Source organism: Trachymyrmex cornetzi, unplaced genomic scaffold (assembly GCF_001594075.2).
Source record: "Trachymyrmex cornetzi isolate Tcor2-1 unplaced genomic scaffold, Tcor1.1 scaffold156, whole genome shotgun sequence".
Lineage (NCBI taxonomy): Eukaryota > Metazoa > Arthropoda > Insecta > Hymenoptera > Formicidae > Trachymyrmex > Trachymyrmex cornetzi.
This window is the reverse complement of record NW_017296157.1, coordinates 177828-197758: the sequence shown is the minus strand read 5'-3', so window position 1 is coordinate 197758 and position 19931 is coordinate 177828. Positions and strand designations below refer to the sequence as shown.

General features: G+C 35.1%; 1 protein-coding gene across 1 annotated transcript in view; it reads right to left on the bottom strand.

The window, feature by feature from the left end:
* The window catches only part of LOC108758406 (uncharacterized), an 86982-nt gene that overhangs the window by 23556 nt on the left and 43495 nt on the right, over positions 1-19931 (bottom strand). Inside the window, exon 2 of the mRNA XM_018503364.1 lies at positions 12846-12973. Coding sequence (XP_018358866.1) covers positions 12846-12973 — 128 coding nt within the window. The remainder of the gene's footprint in view (positions 1-12845; positions 12974-19931) is intronic.

Here is a 19931-nt window from a genome sequence, read left to right as displayed (position 1 = left end):
TGATTAATTCATGTATATTTTTATTGACATAAAGGCCCGATTATTGAAATAATAATTTATGCCTTTTTATGTCAATAAAATATATACATGAATTAATCACTTATGTTAGTGACAGCCTGTAATATAGACTTTAATTGAATCAACAGCATTTTTTTCTCAGTGTAGAACGAACCGGATTAAAATTAAAACTATCTGATTGGTCGAATTCTAATCCTTAATTCGCAATCCTCAATTTCTAATGTGTAGTGTAACACGGGTATAACGCATTCGCAACGCTCCTCTGTCACGCTACGAATTTGTCCATATGAACATATTCGCGACATTTCTCTGTAGCACCAGAAAATAGCTTCGTACTAACGGGTCAGCGCTTTCAATTGTAGCGCTACAAAGTCGCTCGTCTATAGGAGCCCTATGGATATGTTCCACTTAACGTTCGCAATGCTCGCAAATATCATTTCTTTGTTGTCATCAAAAGTTAAACAAGGATGAAATGATGCATGCGAATATTAAATGGAACGCATCCTATGCGGTGTCTATATAATTCTTATCATGTCAGTGTTACTATTACTATCAACATGATGTGTATTTATAATCCCTGCTGTTTATATTAACACCACCATGGTAGATGGTGTGTGTGGATGTAATATTAACACCAATACAGTAAGAATTGTGTCTAACACTTAAGTCTATATAAAAGTGTTAATGTTTAACGCTTTACACAGATATTTTTTAGAGTGTTATAATTCTAATTAACATAATCAGATGTTCAATTATGATGACCGGAATTCTGATCGATATGATCAGAATCCTACTAGTTCGTTTTTAATAAAGAAATTTTTTTATTGCAGGCATTATCTTATTTTAGTTTAGAAATTTTTTTCGTTTCGAACGCAATATTTCAGCGGTTTATTTTATTGTTTGTTAGGAGATTTACAAAATTAATTACAATAATTTAGTAAAGTTGGGAACAAGTGAAGCCCGATAAAATAATTTGCTCGTTTTGAGATGTCACGTCGCGGCGTCCTTGTTCCCCAAATAAAATTGTTTTCATCGAAGAAGAGGAGGCGAGCCGCATTAAAATGTCAAAAGTGTCTCGACGTCTTCGCGGTTTCATTATCGCCGCGCGATGGTCAAGTATCGTTTCTCTGATGGTTAAAATGCATCGAAGCGCATCGCAGATAAGCAGCGCACCGACATCGCCGACAACTTTTTAGAATGTCCACTTCGCGAGACGGGAAGTGTAGATATTATTTTGAATTGCATATATGTGCGCAAACGCGTGCGTTTATACATGCGCAAAAGTAGACTGCACATCCGCCATAGGATAAAGGGAATGTTTTATGTATAAGATGTCGTCGCGGGGATGAAAAGCGAAACATCACGGAAGGAAGGAAGCGCAACAGAAGTCGAGAAAACGGCATCGCGTCCGAGGAAAACGAACTCGACGGAGCGCGAAACCGCGAAAAAGCGGAACTAAGTCGGATGGGATTGTCGGATGGGATGTCGGCGAGTTGTACAGAATAGATGTGGACATAGCTTTTCTTTTCTAAAAACAACAGTGTAACTGTGACATAGAGTACTCTTAATCAATCATACAGCCATATTTTTTAATATGCTTTTCTTATTATCTTTAATATCTATCTATACAATTAAATATTATTTTGTAGATTTAAAGAATTAAATATTATTTTTTAGAGAGATTTTTATTTTAAATACGGAAATTTATAAATAGCTAATGAAAAGGCGGAAAAAGAAAGAAAGGGAAAACAGACTTAAAACTTTGAATCTATTTTACAAAACATTGTGTGCGCTATCGTTACAGTGTAAAATATTTAAAAGCTTTGCTGTAGAAAAACAAACTCTAAAAATGGTTCGGAGAAAAAGAAAAAGTAATAAATATTCTCTACTCCGGATATTACTTTCTGAATTTTAAGGTTAAAATAAGAATTCTATATTTTTCTCCCCAATGTATCCTACTTTTACTTCAGGGTCCACCGTGTTAGTTTCCAAAAAGAACCAACCATCTCCCTGTTAAGTTATTGAAAATAGAAAAACGGATATTCAAGGATATTCTAATTCAAGGCATTCTGCCGTTCGAATGCAGATGCAACTGAAGGTATTTTCTTTATTTTGTAAGTAGAGAAATTCAACGTATATATTGAGTGCCAAAGCACTTTTACTCCCACAATATCTAAGTGTCTCCCACAATATATGCGCATCGATTCTACCTTCAAAAAATCTTATGTCAGCTGATATTCTTGAACGAATTTGAAATATAGATTCTCGAGAATATCGATATTTTTCAATGTTCTTATTTTGTAAATATAAAATTTTAGTATTCAGTTATTCGTAACTCTTTGTATAAATATTTATAAGATATAGAAATCTGATATCTACTTTAAATGATTGATAATGAACGTTCTTGAATATGTTAATCTAAAAGAGTCATCAAACTTTTTGAGAGTTGCAGGCACACACACACCACACACACACACACACACATATATACATATACATTTAAATTTATCCATTCCCTTAGAAAATTTTACAAATTTAAAACCAACTTTGACTTCAACCTGCAGTTTTAGCCAAAGTGCGACACGAATAATTTATGTTTCACGTATCGTCCCTCATATTTCATACTGTGAACGGAGGGGCGCAAGGGATTTTTCTCTCCCTCTCCCCTTATCCCTCTACTACTTTTCCTAATACCAGTAGGTTCGCCAACCCGCGATATTTTACGGCTATTATGTACCCTCGCGTACGTCATTTCAATTTCTGTCATGGTTGTTGCCCGCGTACGTTTCGGCCGCGAACCGGCCGAACAGGTCGCGTGATTTACAGCTTAATATCTACGCGACTATCGTATGTAGTGAGGACTACATTTATTATCGGCCGGAAAGTCATCAGAAACGGGCATTAAGTTTATGTATTATGTCTGGCCGCATTACATTTGTCGTTACGAACCGACCGTGTTTTTATTATATATCCAGATTACGTACAATTTTCACACGTAAACGATTTTGTTATACCATACGTAAAACTCTTCTATGTCGTTAACGAGTTATTGCGAACAACATCCAAGATAAATGTACCAGTTAGTGGACAGTTAATGGACATGACCCAATTATTGGATGAAATGACAAGAATTTTAAATATTAAGTTTTTAATGATATGTACGACTCTACTGAGAAAATAGATTGGATTAATTGGAATTCTAGTTGAAAATGGACAAATCAGAATTTTTTAGTTAAATCTGTTAAAATTCTAGTCGAGATAACCGAATTAAATTCTGATTGTCAGAATTTTTTAATTTGTTCATTTTCAATCAGATATTTTTTTAGTATAAATAAATTCGTTGTTTATAAAAATTTAATAAGGCGAATTTATTTCATACATATTCATTGAAAAAAGAAGTGTTTAATTTTAAAATATTAAAATGTTTTGTTCAATTTGGGCCATGTCCAAATTGAACAAAACATTTTAATATTTTAAAATTAAACACTTCTTTTTTTAATGAATATGTATGAAATAAATTCGCCTTATTAAATTTTTATAAACAACGAATTTATTTATACTAAAAAAATATCTGATTGAAAATGAACAAATTAAAAAATTCTGACAATCAGAATTTAATTCGGTTATCTCGACTAGAATTTCCATGACTTTCTGATACATTTACCTTACCCTTTCTATTCGAGAGGGTGTGCAAATTTTATCTCTTTGCCACGTTTACGATGTTCGTGCAACCGCCATGCGTTTTCCGGTCTTCTTTCTTTCGGCCGTCTTATCTCAGTAATTCCTTAGGAAACTGAATAATGAGCAAGCAAGCATTCAATTTAGCGAGGAATACCACCGGCAACGACGGTTAAGGATGCACTATGTTCCTAGATTAATGGCGCCGTTGGGCGCGTAAGCGGACGAAAAGGTTGCCTCTGCCAAAGTTCTATTTATTCTGGACGGAATTTTATTTGTTGCTGCCTGTGAAGTTGCGGAGAAAAAGTTACGAGGTCTGTAAATGCCGCTTTCGCGGAACATCGGTTAATTTTAGTTCCAGTTCCAAAAACGGACCGAGAATCGATTAAACTAAGGTTAAAGTTAACCGACATTGATAAAACTCGCTCTGACGGAACCGAAATAAATTCCTATGTAGTGTGTATGACATCTCATAATCCAGGATATATTTCTCCGGCATTAAAGAGACCGGTTTGTGGAATTTTGCAGGAGATGATTTATGTACAATCTGAAAAAGCTTCTATAAACAAACGACCATGTTGTACGCACATGCACAGCTGTTGGCACTCACATAATGTTAAATTATATGGTACTTGCGCCAATATGATCGGTAACAGCTGTGATTTGGACAATGGCGTACCCAGCGCGGCGGAAAACGAATTCGATCGTTTTCACCCTACATGACATTATATTCTGTGCTGTTCATCCTATATCCTATAACGTGCCGTACATGGAGACGTAGAAATACTGGGCTATCTGTTTCTTCGTGGCAGTGATTTTTCCGAGCAAACGACAATTTCGGCCGATTCGAAAATCATAAATTCCGGCCGCACCGCCGCCGATCGAGGGCCGCCGACGAGGAGACGATATATATCACGAGTCAAGGAGAGATCGATGCCACCGACGGTACCATGTTCTTCCTCTTTCGCCAGGCGACGACGTAGAAGAAGCACCGCCCGTTTTCGCGGTGCAAACGAGCCGGGCGAGAAAAAAACGGGAGCTGCGAACTACCACGGAGAAAATCAAACAAAGTGCTCGCCAGTAATGTCGACGGAGGAAAAATAAAGTCGAAAGCGAGAATAGATAGAGGTAAAAATCGAAGGCACCGCTGCGAACAACGGCGCGAGCCAAAAATATCCTGCAAACGAGTTTCTTCCGTGCAAGAACGCTCGTTTGGGATTTAGCACGTCGAGAAGATTTTCGGATCAATTCTCTTTCAGGCGCAAAATGGATAAATTAGATTTGACTTGTAATAATATTTTCGTTTGCGCGCGGTCTATTCGTAATGCCGGCTACTGCGCTATAGAAATGAAAAAGTGCATAGAAATGCGTTGCATAGAAATTATATGCAAACAAGTTGCTTGCACTTTCGAGTCCCTTTTTCAACGAATGATTTATGGTTTCGTTCTTTCTTCTCTTCAAGGCAACGTATCAGAGATATCATCGCAACGGGCAAAAAATTAAAATCGATTGCGGCATGGATCGCAATTAAATCGGCAGAGGTTGAATTATAGGTATACGTATGCGTATGGATGCGTCTGTGTGCAATTCTGCCTGTCATCTCGCCGCGCGCCCCGTCACGTTCGATGCAGTTTAAGCGCGCAAACTGTTACATACTTCCGCACAACGATTTATTGGCTCGAAAACGGCAGGCCGAATTGTTTCCTTTTTTTAAACTCTTTTTTTCGCGATAAAAACGCCAGCGCGGAGGCGCGTTATGAAAATCCGATGCGGCAAGCGCTGCGGTGATCGTTGCTCAATTATCGCAGTAAAGTTTCAACCCTTTGCGTCAGAAACATTCATTAAATTGGACGCTTCCTCATTACGTTATTTGTTGAATACAAGTGTATATTAATATATTGTTAATTTAATCGTACATAACAATAATCAACACTTTCGATTACATTTACTCTTTCAAAAAGAGAGAGATAGACAGAGAGAGAGAAAGAGAAATAGAGAAGTGTGAAGCTTTTAGTCATATTTAACGTAAAGCAGAATGTAATTATGCTTGTCTATAATATGTTGTAATTATTCCCAATTTGCTTCTCAAAGCTTATTTCACGTGTCGATTATATTACTCGGGGACTTGCTGATGCACAAAATTGTGGGCAGCGAGCCATAGCGTCGACTGAATCACGTTTAATGAAGCGAGTAAAAAACTCGAAACGGGTAGAAGGCATAAAAGCGGCAATTTAGTATTAACAGTGCAACAAGAGTTACGTTTTCGTTATTCAAAACTGAATTTCGAAAAAAACTCATATTTGAAAAATAATCGCTAAGACTCCGCGAAACTCAATTATCGTCATTTCGAATACTTTATTTATAATATTCAAATACACTTTGATTTGTTAAATCTAGAATTTATTTGAATAAGGCGTTCCACCAGTGTAAGATTAACTTCAATTTATTCTTTAGCTCTTTCTAATGCTCGTTTCTAGTAATTTACTTTTGATTCAACTAATCCTTCATTTTTTTCTAGTTTTAAGAATTTTAAAAAAAGATGAAGAGTGAAATTGAACCGAGATTAAAATTAATCTGTATTGGTAAAAATGAGCATAATTTTAAGAATTTTAAAATAAACGGTAAGTTAAATCGGAATTAAAATTTATTTTACATTGATAGAACCTCGGGCCGGGCCTAACATCCATTTTTCTATCAATATACATAGATTAACTTTAATCTCGGTTTAAATTACTTTTTATTTTCTTACAGTTTTAAGAATTAAAAAGAAATAAAGAGTAAATTACTTCAAGATTAAAGTTTATATTGATAAAAATGAGTCTAATATCCGTTTCTATTAATGTATATTAACTTTAATCTTGGTTCAACCCACTCTTCATCTTTTTCTAATTCTTGGAACTAGATCTAGTTTCTACCAGACTAGATTAAAGTTAATCTACTTTAATAGAAACCGGTATAAGGTCTCTTCAATCTCCGGTTAAGCAAATTGACAAATTGTTAATTCGCAGTAGTGGTAGTGCTACTTATCTTAGAAAAGGAAGAGAGAGATAAAATATAATACAAAGAGTAGTGAAAGAGACCTTAAAGGTCGCCATGAGAGATATGCCAATATGTTATATTTGTTCGCACTACTTGCACTTTTTGCATTCAGGATATTTCTGAAGTTCCTCTTTCTTCAGCGCTCGAATATATATATTTATCTTATTTGCTTTAAATGCAAACATTTTTCGGAATTTCAAGCAACGCGAATAAACCTATTAGCATGCGAAGTCAACGGTGCTCGTGATCGAGTCGAGGCCATCGAGTCGAGAGACTCGTGAGAAATGATCACGCGAGATGATGAATCGCGGGAAGAACGGCATTTTAAGGGAAAAACGTACTCCATTTTCCGGCGGGGCGATCGCGGTTCGAAAAAACTGGCCCGTGCCCGATCTCGCGGAACTCCTGACCGTGCACGTCAGCTGCAGTGCATGCCCCGTTTCGAACGTCTGTCGATTTATCATTCTGACCTTTGTCGTGATCTTATGTAGGAAAAGAATGACATATATAAATGAAAGATGACACGAAAAGACATTTCAGCTTAGCGTTTTGACGAGATTGAACGGCGATGTTGATTCAGAAATATTGGAAATACTTCCAAATTCCGTATATTCTTAAGTGTGTGTGTGTGTGTTTAATTCAGCGCTGTTGAACTTAAATTATAATAGCTGATTATCCTTCCACTCTTTGAAATCTATTAAGCTAAATCAATTGCTAATTTTATTACCAAAGTTAATATGCTTCCACAATGACGTACAAAACATTAAAGTAGAAAATCCAATGATTCATCGTCAAAGCTATAAGTCTCAGCTCAACGTTGATTAAAATCCTGCGGTTTTCAAGAGAATCGTGTACAAAGAAATATAAGTGCTACCCTTCTCTTTCTCTTTAATTCTCTTTAATGAGAAAGCTCGACACGCAAACCGCCTGACGAAATCCACAAATAAGAGCTAATCAGAAATCAACGATAAAGCTTTGAATGTTCAAGAGTATCCCGAAAGAGATTGCTTATTCAAGAATGACAGGGTTGACTCTCTCTTTGCGAAGAATCGAAATATTTTCAAACGGAAATTGCGGAAATCTCGGTGGTCATTTAGATCCAAGATAGTATTTCGACAACAGCACTATTCGGCGGCTTAATTGAATAGTATAAAGATACTATTATAGATTATTGATTCGGCACGTACACGTACCGTTGATAGAAAAATCTTCCCAAATTTTTTACAGGGCATAACAATTAATCTAGCAAACCATTTAAAAAAGAAATAATGGATACGATTTTTCCCATTCGTAAATTTTTAACGTTATATAAATTCATCAGAAAGAAATGCAATGCTCGGCATTTACCAACCCGGCTCTTGTATTGCGCCGATACAAAAATCCGGCAATTATGAAAACGATTACGCTTCCCGTGATAAAGAAGATTCGTGAACGATCATGACTTTTAACCCTTACCTTACTAAGGGGAGTCATTAGTTACCGAACGATTCCTGTTCGTACAAGTTTCTTTGCATCTATCTGTAATTACTATAAATTATACTACATTTTATTATCTTTCAAAATAAAGTGCCAATATTTATTCTAAAAAGTTAAAAGTATGTTGAATTTTTAGAGATTTTTTGAATCATTCTGAATAAGTAAAAAAAAAAACGGATGGATTCTAGTGTCTCCGTTAGTTTTTGAGGCACCAAATTGTATCTAGTAGAGTAAGGATTAAATCAGAGACATCGTAAATTCACCTTGGGATCTTTTTGCGATCTTTCGCTTCTAATTAAGGACAAAAATAGATAGTGCTTTTATATTGTCGAGAAATTGCTTACGCAACTTTCCGTTAACTTTGTATCGTTCGATCCTGCCGGTGGACGAATATTAAGCTTTCGCACCCTCAAACTGAAATACACCACCGCTATCCAATCTCTATGCAGATGCGAGACGAACATGTCGGATAATGCGCGAAAAAAAAAGTGTGCCATCGAACGGCAGATAAAGAGAGCAGCCATCCGATTTCGGTGGCAAAGCCAACCAGTGAATTCCCGTATTCTTCCTCGCGTTTTCGGTACCCTCAAATTTATCTGTGGTACTTTCGTCAGTGCTCTGGGGCGTGAGTATCTTTGAAACAGAAAATCCGAATAAAATAGAAATATTGTTGCGGACTCTTCTGCAGGAAAAAAGTCGCACGATCGTGAAGACGTAGAAACTGCTGATTCTTTTAGATTGTTTTATCAACGAAACGAATCGAATGCGGAACGCTTGTATTTTTAATCTGAAGTGGAAAATGAATAGGAGGTTTATGTCACCGGGTAAGAGAGTTTGACAGTACAAAAATAATTTTATCTCCAGACATATTCATTTTATCATATTTATTATAGAAACAGCCGCGATAAAAAGTTGATCATAAGAACGATCATAACACTCAGGTATTCCATATCAAGGCTTCTCATATAAAATAAATAGTCTCATAATAGTACATGCCTCTGCAACGTGAGAAGTATATTCATCATTAATAAGTAACGATGGCTTTGCAAACGCGAATGTCCTCCGTTATTTAAAAGAAGATTATTTTTACGACGAAAATGACATCACCAAGCTCAGGAGAGGAGTTAATAACTAACGCGACTTCTTCGTAAAACTGTGAAATAGAATTTTTAAAAAATCCTCGAACAATTTTTCTTCATCATAATAAAACAATTTTCATTAGCAAGAATGTCACAAGTTAACAAGAAATATCACACACATACAATCTTAAATATTATTAAAACTTTCACCAAGAACTTTAGACACTAAAAACTATGATAAACCATTAAATGAATTTTATAAAAAATAACTCTTGTTATTTTGTCTAATTGTTTTATAAAAACAAATAAATAGTTATTAATGCATTCTAAACATCTCTATTTCTAGATAAACGTGTTGAGCAAACTAAATTTGCCCATTGGAGCTTCAGAGTAGCATTTGTTTACTTCATTAGATAAGCAGCAGAAAAGCTGTTATTTAAATATGACAATCATTATGATGGTTTGCTTTTGCAACACGAATTTCAAATTTTAATCTATGTACTCTCGTTTTAACTCGATTCGAGATAATTACACATCCATTGCGCGTTAATGGGACGCTGGACGATGATCGGTTTTTATCGATGTAATGGATCAAATAATTGGATCGAATTCAAAACATTAAAGTTTCGTCCACCAAATCGTTACTGATATCGTGAATTTTCGAGAGAAAAAATGGGAGAGAGAGAGAGACAGATAGATGGATAGGTAGATAGATAGATAGATAAAGCGTTTATTATAACATTCTAGGACAACTCCTCTAAAAACAAAGAAAACAAATAAAAGTAGCAATGGATCCAAAGAAAATAAATAAATAAAAATATATAAAGAAAATCGAACAAACAAATAAGGAGCAATAACAATTATATTGAAATTACAATTTCAAACAGCATAATACAAAGAAAATAATATAAAATAAAGGAACAATGAAATATAATATAATAATATAACATAAAATAAAACAAGAGAGAGAGAGAGAGAGAGAGAGAGACAGGATATTTCTACAACAGAGCCGTATAGACCAGGTCTATCACAGTCGATAACGCAGCTAAATGTTAATTAATACGACATGACATATGCAACTGGCACTAATTTGAAGGCCAAATCGGAATGCCCAGCGGGGAACTAAGGGGGAGCAACACGAGCGTGAGCGTAATAATGCAGTGCCTGCATTGAATGCACCTCAACGGTCCGGAGGCATCGAACTCCGTTCGGTCGCCGGGGATTGTCGGCTACATCGAAATCGAAGAGACTTCGAAGGCCGTCGGCCGCTATCGCGTGCACGGAAAGCATTTAATTACTGATGGCTCCTCGCCTGGCGGAACTCTTGAATTCAGTTTCACCAAAAATAATCGACTAAACGTCAGCCATCACGAAACCGACGATCAACGTTTCTTGCCGGGTTATGATCAAACACAATAACATAGATCATGTTATTTTTGCACCCTCCTTTGCTTTGTTATTCCTTTGGGAAGAGCGAAAAGCTTATACAACAGCGGGATCGACAGGAAAGAGACTAAAGCTCGAGATACAATTGAAAAGCATAGGCAATAGGAATAGGGAATAAAAGATTTCAATCTATCAAAAACTATGCCAATACCAGAATACACGGTATGTTAAACTCTAGTTATTCCATATTCCTATGCGTTTCAATCGTGTCTCAGACTAATCAATCATAAGACTAATCAATTGGACATCGGGAATGGTTGTGACATCTCGTGTTAATTCGAGCTCTTGATTGTGTACATATACACGCATTCAAAGGGAATTAGTGCCAAAGAAAATCTTATAATTATTATTTGCGGGATATAATAAATGGAAAAATATAAAATAATTATACTGTGTGAATGAACATCAAATCTCGTTGATCCGCCTAGTTGGCTGTCTAATGACTCTTTCATTTTTATTCTATTGAAACGAGATCGTAAAGGATGACTCAAATCGTTATTGGTCAATTTCTTTGAGCTCCTTGTTATACTGTTCGCGGATTCAGTATGCGAGCTTTTATACCAGCACACTAAATCTCAAAACGGAATAAGGAGGTAGAAAGGGATGACTGGGAAAGCGATGAAGAAAAGCTAAAGAAGAAGGGATTCATCGCGAATGAACGTCGCCTTACTTAGCTCCTGACAAAGCAACAAGAGGATTCTCTACCGTTATGCTGATTAAATCGTACCGTTTTATTAAGACGGTGGATGTAAACTTCGAGATTCATAGAGCCGCGAGAAAATGGTTCCATGGCGTTTTATTCTGAAACGAGACAAGTTTCCAATCATTTCCTATTGTCGCAGACACAGACAGACCATCATCGACCTCTACTCCACCTCACTTCCCAATTCCGTAGAACATTCGGAGCAAATTCCAGAAGATTTCAGGAGATTTTATTATACTCAGAAATCTCATTTGCGCGTTCTAAACGTACATACATAGGCCATTGATCCCCTTATTCAAATCGCGAAGTAATATCGGTCGTCCTTATTCGAATAAATTCCTCGAGTTTATTCCTCGTTTTCACCTAGTCAATTTTATTTTCGATGTGACGCAAATATTTTTCTCTCCTCATATTTGCTTTGAAAACGTATAATAAAATATTCAAGTTAATGAATGGGTGGGCACTAGAAAGAGAAGCTGCGGTTTTTCTGAACAAATTACAACGCGAAGTTATGTATTATTGAACAGAGATTACAGCTTTGTTTCCATCTCGAGCAGACATTGTTTTCTCTGTTGCGTGATAAATGAGAAGGATCGAAAAATTTAATAATATGCAGTTTTACTTCAAGGTGAGAGAAAAACTTGTTTATGTATCACAGTCAGTGGCTGGTTAAATTTAACATTATAATAATATCAATTTGAACTGTTTTAAATCGTTAACTTCATTGTTTTACTATAAAATAACGATATATTGAGTAGGAACAGTGGCGATTCAAATTAGTTAAATTTGTGTGTGTGAGTCACTTTATTAGATTTAACAGTGTAGTTATATGACGGCGATACAATTCTTCAAATATTTATAACTCTATCGCAAGTACTTCTCATGGAACGCGAGTTACTTTTCTAAATTAAAAAAATTCCTTTGATAGCATGACAATATATACCGAGCTTCTTCACTGTAACCGAAGAGAAGCCGGAAGGTATTCTAGCGAATGGATGTGCAAGCTTGCAAAAGACTCTCGAACCAATTTGTGCAGACTCATCTCATAAATCCGACATCGGGGAGTCTGCCGAGAGGTAAATAACGTCGTTATAGGCGACTCTGGAAGAGTGTCAAGTGATCATTGGCGCCGTATTGACGCTTATTTCCGCGAAAGAAATATTTATCTTTTCACGGAATATTTGAATTCGGCGAGCTTTTCCGTTTCCAGCTGTGCAAGTGTTTCAGCAACGCTACAATATTGGATGTAAGATCGAATATAAAATAATTTTATTTTCTTTTTTATTTTCTTCCGACAATACTTGGCAGCGTTCTGTAAAATTACGTCGGCGATCGCAATCACAGTCTACAAAATATTTCACGTCGTTTTTTTCGGCGAATTAAATGGAAAAATAATTTATACTTACGATACACCATTCGTCCGAGGATGGGCATTCCATCAGCATGTGTGCGGTGTAATTAATGCACGGTGTAATGCTGCCAACTCCCTCGTTGTACTGTCCACATTTGTAACATCTAAGACCGTGCGCGACACCTGCGATACATATATAACATTTAATCGTCAAGTAAAACCACATGGGAAGCGCGCCGCCGCCGCAAGAATAATTCGAAATAGGAAACTGAACGACGAGCAATCTACAATCACCGACGAGATACTATTAAAGACAGTCGGCGCTTATGGAAGTTCGCGTGCCCGTTAAAATTTAAGTGATTAAGAGTCAGAAACTAATAATACGGTACTAATTTCATGATTTATTAGTTTCGTAGACATGTACATATGTTTAAAACTTAATACTCGATTTAAAATTATGATTTTAATGTTATATCATCCAAGTTTGATTATCAATAAAGATGATAACTGCAGAGAAAAAATTGTAATTTTTCGACACACACACACACACACACACACACACATACAATATAAGATATTATAACATTAAAAATATGCATACTTATTTATACAGCATTTATATAATAAAAAATCACGAATTTAATAATGTATTATCGAAATATTTATATTATTAATATTTATATAATTAATAATCATAAATTTTTATTAATTATCGATAACATCATTGTTCTTCAATTATTCCCGGGCCCCATTAATTATAGTTGCGAAAATTTGCCCAGGGTAGACGGTCTTTAGTATCTCGTCGGTGCTACATACAAATCGCACGAGGCACGAAATTATATGCTGTTGAACTCATAATATCAAATTATATTTAATTTGAGTTATTTTTGATTATTTCTATAGCTTGCCATTACTCCTACTCGATATATCGTTAATTTAAGTAAAACAATAGAATTAAATTAACAGTTTAACTTAACTCAAGAAAATGTATTTCCTAAATCTGAATTAGTGGGTAATCACTGATTACCTAATGGCAATAGATAATAAATGAAATTCAAACTACTAAAAAACAAAGTTTGAACATTATGAGTGCGTTCCGAGTTACGTATGAAGCGCATGATATATCGTTTTATCCTTCTTTATTATTTGGTGAACAACAAGAACAAATAATGCATCATGCGTCGCACCCTATATAATTAAAATACCAATATTTTTCTATGCCAGTTCCAATCTTCAAACAAGGTTAGAGATTCCACGTTTCATTGGCTGCGTTCAACAGAAAAAGCAACTTTGCAACTGCTGTAAAATTCTTGAATATTATTGGTTTATACATTTAGATCAAGTGAGGAATTAAGAATAAGATCAGTCATATTAAGGAAGTTTACAACAGTTGCTTTTTCTGCTGAATGCAGCCAATTCATTGATTACCAGTGGCATACTAAGGACTGAATAATTATCCACTGATTCAAATTTAAAGAATATTACATTTAATTGAAATTTAATTTATTATTATTTACTAAATATATGTTAATATGGACTATGTTTACTTTGTTTAGTAAACTAACCACAGAAATGGATTAATTTACATTTTGACACATATGTTAGTTAAAAATAACAAAATATTATTTAATTTAAAGAATTCGGTTACCATTGCTGTTTTTATATCTAACAGTGTATTTTCCTGATTCTTCATTTACTCTGTATCGACTATATCGGGACGAAAATAATTCGCGACAGTTAAAATGCAGCAGATTCGCAATTGGCTTCTCAACTCGACACTCACGATCCGATTCTTAATCCCGTATGTGTGCTATAAGATTCCAAAATTGATAGGACCTATAAAACGCTTAATCGTGCCTCGTAAATGCGAAAACTCGGACGTCCTCGCCCAGCGCATATTCCATACGTGGCGCGAGTAATAGCGCTTGGCTCGTTTCGCGAAGTTGGTCGAGTTTCATAATGCAAGCGACGCGCGAGGAAAAGTTTTACCGTGCTTTTTCGCGCTGGACCGATCGAACTCTTTTTCGCCGGCGAATATAATGCGCGTCCGTAAAATCAGAAATTTATGAGGTGGTACTAAGCGCCACCGTCGATTCCAGATGAGACGCTCGCTAGCAAGGGTCGCGGAAGATTCGCCACTCGCTAGATTAAACTCGCTCGCCTCTCATGACGAAAAAAAAGATAGAAAGAAAAATTACCGACGAAACAACACAAGATTTTACGTGCACCTTAAATGCAGTCCGCTAATTCAAATGCTTCTTATAAATTTCAAATTTATTCAATTTTTTAAATTGCTTTAAAAAATTTATATATACCACATATACTTATTATTTAAAAATAATTAACCCGTATAAAACTTTGATATCGCACGTTATTAATGAGAATTTTTCAATAGCCGATAAGTTCGCTCGACAAACTTGGCGGACTTGGCTTAATTATTTCTACGTTCACGAAATAAAACTTGCGGCAGTTTCGCATTGAGCGTTTTTTTATAAAAGGCATAAAAACAAGGAAGGCAAGATTAATAGAGGTAATGAAACGCTTTAAGTGTCCGTCGTACAAATATGCGGTAGGTCCTTCATCGAACTTCAACAGTTCCTAACGCAGTTTGTGAGAGAAAGAGAGAGAGGGGGGACTCTCTCAGCATACGGTCCTCTTGAGAGGTGAACCACCGTGAACCTCGTTAGAACTTTATGAACTTGCGAGTTCATCCAGGCCGATGTGTTTCGCAACACTGCTCGCCGCAATATTGACTCGGTCCTCGACAAAGTATTAAGATCGTCCGTTTGCATACATTCATTTATATGTCATAGTGCATTAAATTGAAACTGTAAGATAGACGAGAAAATGTCAGACAGTCTGGAAAAAAGATATATAACTCGAATAAATCTTATCTGTACTATATCTTATCGCAGAGCCGTGTACCTATAAGAATAACAGGATTTTATGTCAAACGTCCAGACTTGTAAACAGGAAGCTACCACCAACGTAAAAAGAAAATTACGTTCCTTTTTCATGATTTTATTTCTTTATTGGTCCACCGCAAAGCAATGCAGTGTAAAATACACAATATACAGATCTGGAACGTAAGTTTCAGATCGTAAGTTAGGCCACAAAAATGACCCGGTGTAACAAGAAGCGAAACGAGTTTGATTCTAGTGACGATGCTATTACATGTAAAACCACGACAATTTAGAGTAAAAGAATGGATCAGCGTCCGCCTCGCATTAAGAACCTTTCTGCCTGCCAGTGTTTTTCTATCTCCAATAAAATATTTTTACCGTATCTTGACTGAATATCCACCTTACGCCGGAATCGACTCAATAAAGAGGCAACTTTTCCAATTTTCTACGAATCGACTGTTCGGAATTCGATACACCAATCTAGCAAATCCTTAGCTCGATTATACGCCAACCGCTTTCCCTTAATCTCCCGGAAATCGCTTCACTAATACACCCCTTGCATATCAATAGACAATAGATATTCAAGGACATAATTCAGCAATTAATAATGTGAACTCACAATCAGTTCAGCAGTAGAATAATAATAGTAGTAGATAGAATAATAACAGTAGTAGGTAGAATAATAATAGTAGTAGATAGAATAATAACAGTAGTAGATAGAATAATAACAGTAGTAGATAGAATAATAACAGTAGTAGATAGAATAATAACAGTAGTAGATAGAATAATAACAGTAGTAGATAGAATAATAACAGTAGTAGATAGAGTAATACAGAGCAGATAGAATAATAACTTCATACAAGGACACATGCTCGATCTTCTCATCACAGACCTACGTTGCATAGTCAACGTTAAACAGAGTTAAAATTACAGCGATACAGGGTAACTCTTCCTATTAGTATGCTTTTAAGCCAACTTACTCATTACTGAATTAACTATTAAATATTGTAAGCTTTTTAATTTTGTGTGCTTGAAATCAATATCGATTTTTCAACTATTTCTTTTTCTTATATTTTTTAATTTAAAAAAATGGTAATGTTTCATAATGTTTTTGATAAAAATAAAGAAAATGTTTTTGTTCCTATTAATATGCCTCCAATTTATGTGCTTAACCGTATTTGATTCATTTTACTATATAGTTATTCAAACAAATAATAGATGTAATTGGTCAATATAGCATAAATCGTTATTTCAATTATACTTACAATTTCAATATACACTCATTACATAACGCTCATAGCTCCAATACAGGGTACACTAATAGAAACAAGCTTAAAATCTCACAGTATTATTGGACTCACATAAATTCCTCTAAATTGTGATATATATCTTTCGAAAAATGTTTACTATATTTTTAATAGTTAAAAAAGAGAATATTATCTTTGGTATAGTATACATCAACAATTTAACTTGATAAAAAAAATTTTTTTTCTTACTTATTTGTGCTAGTTTTCTTTAAGGCTTATTTAAATACAAAAGGATACACACTAATAGGAACAGTTACTTGAATAAACCTGAATAAACAGTTCCGGTGGAGTTTCGTTTCTGGGAGATTGGCAGATCATTCGTGGCAGTACTGGAATATAGATAGAGCTCTGAATGGAATCTGCTGCGAGGATTCGGGGGTTGTTTCGCTCAATATTGCGGACACGCGGGCGTGTGACGGCGTGTGGTACAGAGATATATCCGCGCTCTGGAGCACCTCCCGCCACGCGACTGCCAGGCGCGCGTTCGGCGGTGGAGACGCGACACGTAGATTCGACCTCGTTTTCAGGGCGGAAGAAGAAAAATATTGGTAGTAAATTTCACCGAGACGGACGTGCCTGTATCTTCCTGCTCGCTCGCTTGCGCGATCCGGATGATTTATCTCGTCGCTCATTTTTTCCGTGAGGCACCGCGCGCGCGACGCGCGATAGAACCCGCATTCTCGCCGGATACGGCGCGTAGTATTGATAGCGTGGCCAACGTGCCGAGAGATGTATTTTCCTCGTTGTCATTATTTCGGGGGGGTGAGACGTACGTGGCCGATGTGATCGGCTAGTTGCCGAAAACCGCGTTCAATACTCTAGAAATTGAAACGGTCGTCCTATCCAATTTCACAGACCTCGAAGAATTAATTGCCTTTTTATAACAGTATTTAAGTTTGCTGTTTTTTACAGCAACTTATACACACACACATTTTTACTATTGCATTTTTTAAGCACTAAACTTTTTTACTATTATATTACTTATACTTTTTTTTATTATATTATTTATTTATTCATTAAAGATGCAGCTCGATCGTTTAAGGCCTTTATTTCCTATTTGTTGTGTATTCACATTACGATCTTAAAAGTTATTTTGTTTAATAATGTAATTTTTTATTATTTTGTATATTTTTTTTACTTACTGCGAAAAAAAGAAAAAAGACATGGCTGAGAGTTAATTAAGCAGAATAGATGAGAGTTATAATGTTATCATTTTTGGACACGAATAACACAGAACCGACGGTATATCTCAATCAACGTCAAAAGTTATAACATTGTCACAACGTACAATATCATAATTTTCATGCAACATATCAACTATCACGATGCACTTTGTCATTAACCATTCATTAACTATGGTAGAACATCAAGATAGTTTACATACATTTATTCGGCTTTATTATACGAACTAAAGGTTAGTTGATGTGCAACGATGCGATAAGATAAACTATCTATATTCCTCTGCTCTACAACTTTGATATCCTCCCGCAAATATTTGCCTTCGATCAGACATAATGGAGTCTGTACCGACATGCAGCTTCACTGTGTGGAATATGTACGCAATGAACAATTTTATCGCAAATTTGCCTGATTTCTCAAGATTAAGCAAAAATCCCCTGGAGAAAATATTCTAAACATTAGATATATTTTAATATTTATAACGCTTGATATAAAAAGTTTTCGGTATTTTAAGATGCTTATTTTAGCATATCGTTATTAAATTAACGATTAATGTAATTTGTGATGTTATTTCCAGCTTTATGATTGCATTTCAAGACAAACTATATCGGAACGCAATTTAAAAACTGAAAAAATATGTATTTGCTTCGCAAATTTACATATGAATATTATTAAGCACCAAAATCTGAGGTAATCACTAGATGAAATATTGTCCCACAGATTACATAATTTCACTTAATTTCATACGATTTCATATGATTACAAATAATTTTCTTCACTACATACGAAGTTATTTGTTAAAATAAACGATTTTATCTAATATTACACAATGATTTCTCGTGATTGCATCTGTAATTATCGGATTATATAATACATAAGGATATCATATGAATTTTATAATGATTTCGGTTGATATTGCCCCACTATTACATTAAGTGATTACCTCCTCGCCAAAATCCTTCAATCAAAAATAGGATTCTTTCTTTTATCTGATTAAAAAAATTTATGTAATTATATGATTTACATTGATTAAGATGAAAATGACAGTGATTAAAACTACAAGATAAATTGTCTTATATAAGTGGTTGCATCAAATATTCGCTCCGGCAATCGCCGACAATGGAATTCGCCGCTGTTTCGAAAACAATTTAAACTTCGTCGCCCCAAGTAAGCTTAAGCGATCATCGAGGAAGAACTGGAACCGACGACGAGAGCAAAATCCTTGACGAAGTCCGTGAGGATTTTGTTTGCTATTGACATACGAGTTAATCTGCCTGCTAATATGAAATAAACACATTAAAATTTCATAAATGAGTCGAAATTAATAGCTTTCCTCCCAAAATTATCGTAATTATTCATGAAATATTCCAAAATCCTTGCAATATTAATATCTTTTGTATAATTGATTATATTAATGCTAATTTTGAAAATTCTTTTTTCATTTAAAAGTTAAGTATTACATTTTTATATTAAATATTAAAGAAATATACATATTTTAATAATTTTTGTTTTACGAAAAGGTAATTTTAATTATTTTAGTAATTTTAACTTATTGCGCTACTTCTATATATAGAATGGGACCAAAATTATTTTCCACATTATATTCTACTTATAGTAGAATAAAAATGTGATGTGCTTTTATGAATCATGTCACTTAGATGACAACTTCAAAGTTCAAAGAGGAAGAGTCACGAACGGAATCCTTTGCGGGAGAGGAAATTCGCAATTCGCGAAGGATCGAAACTTATAGTA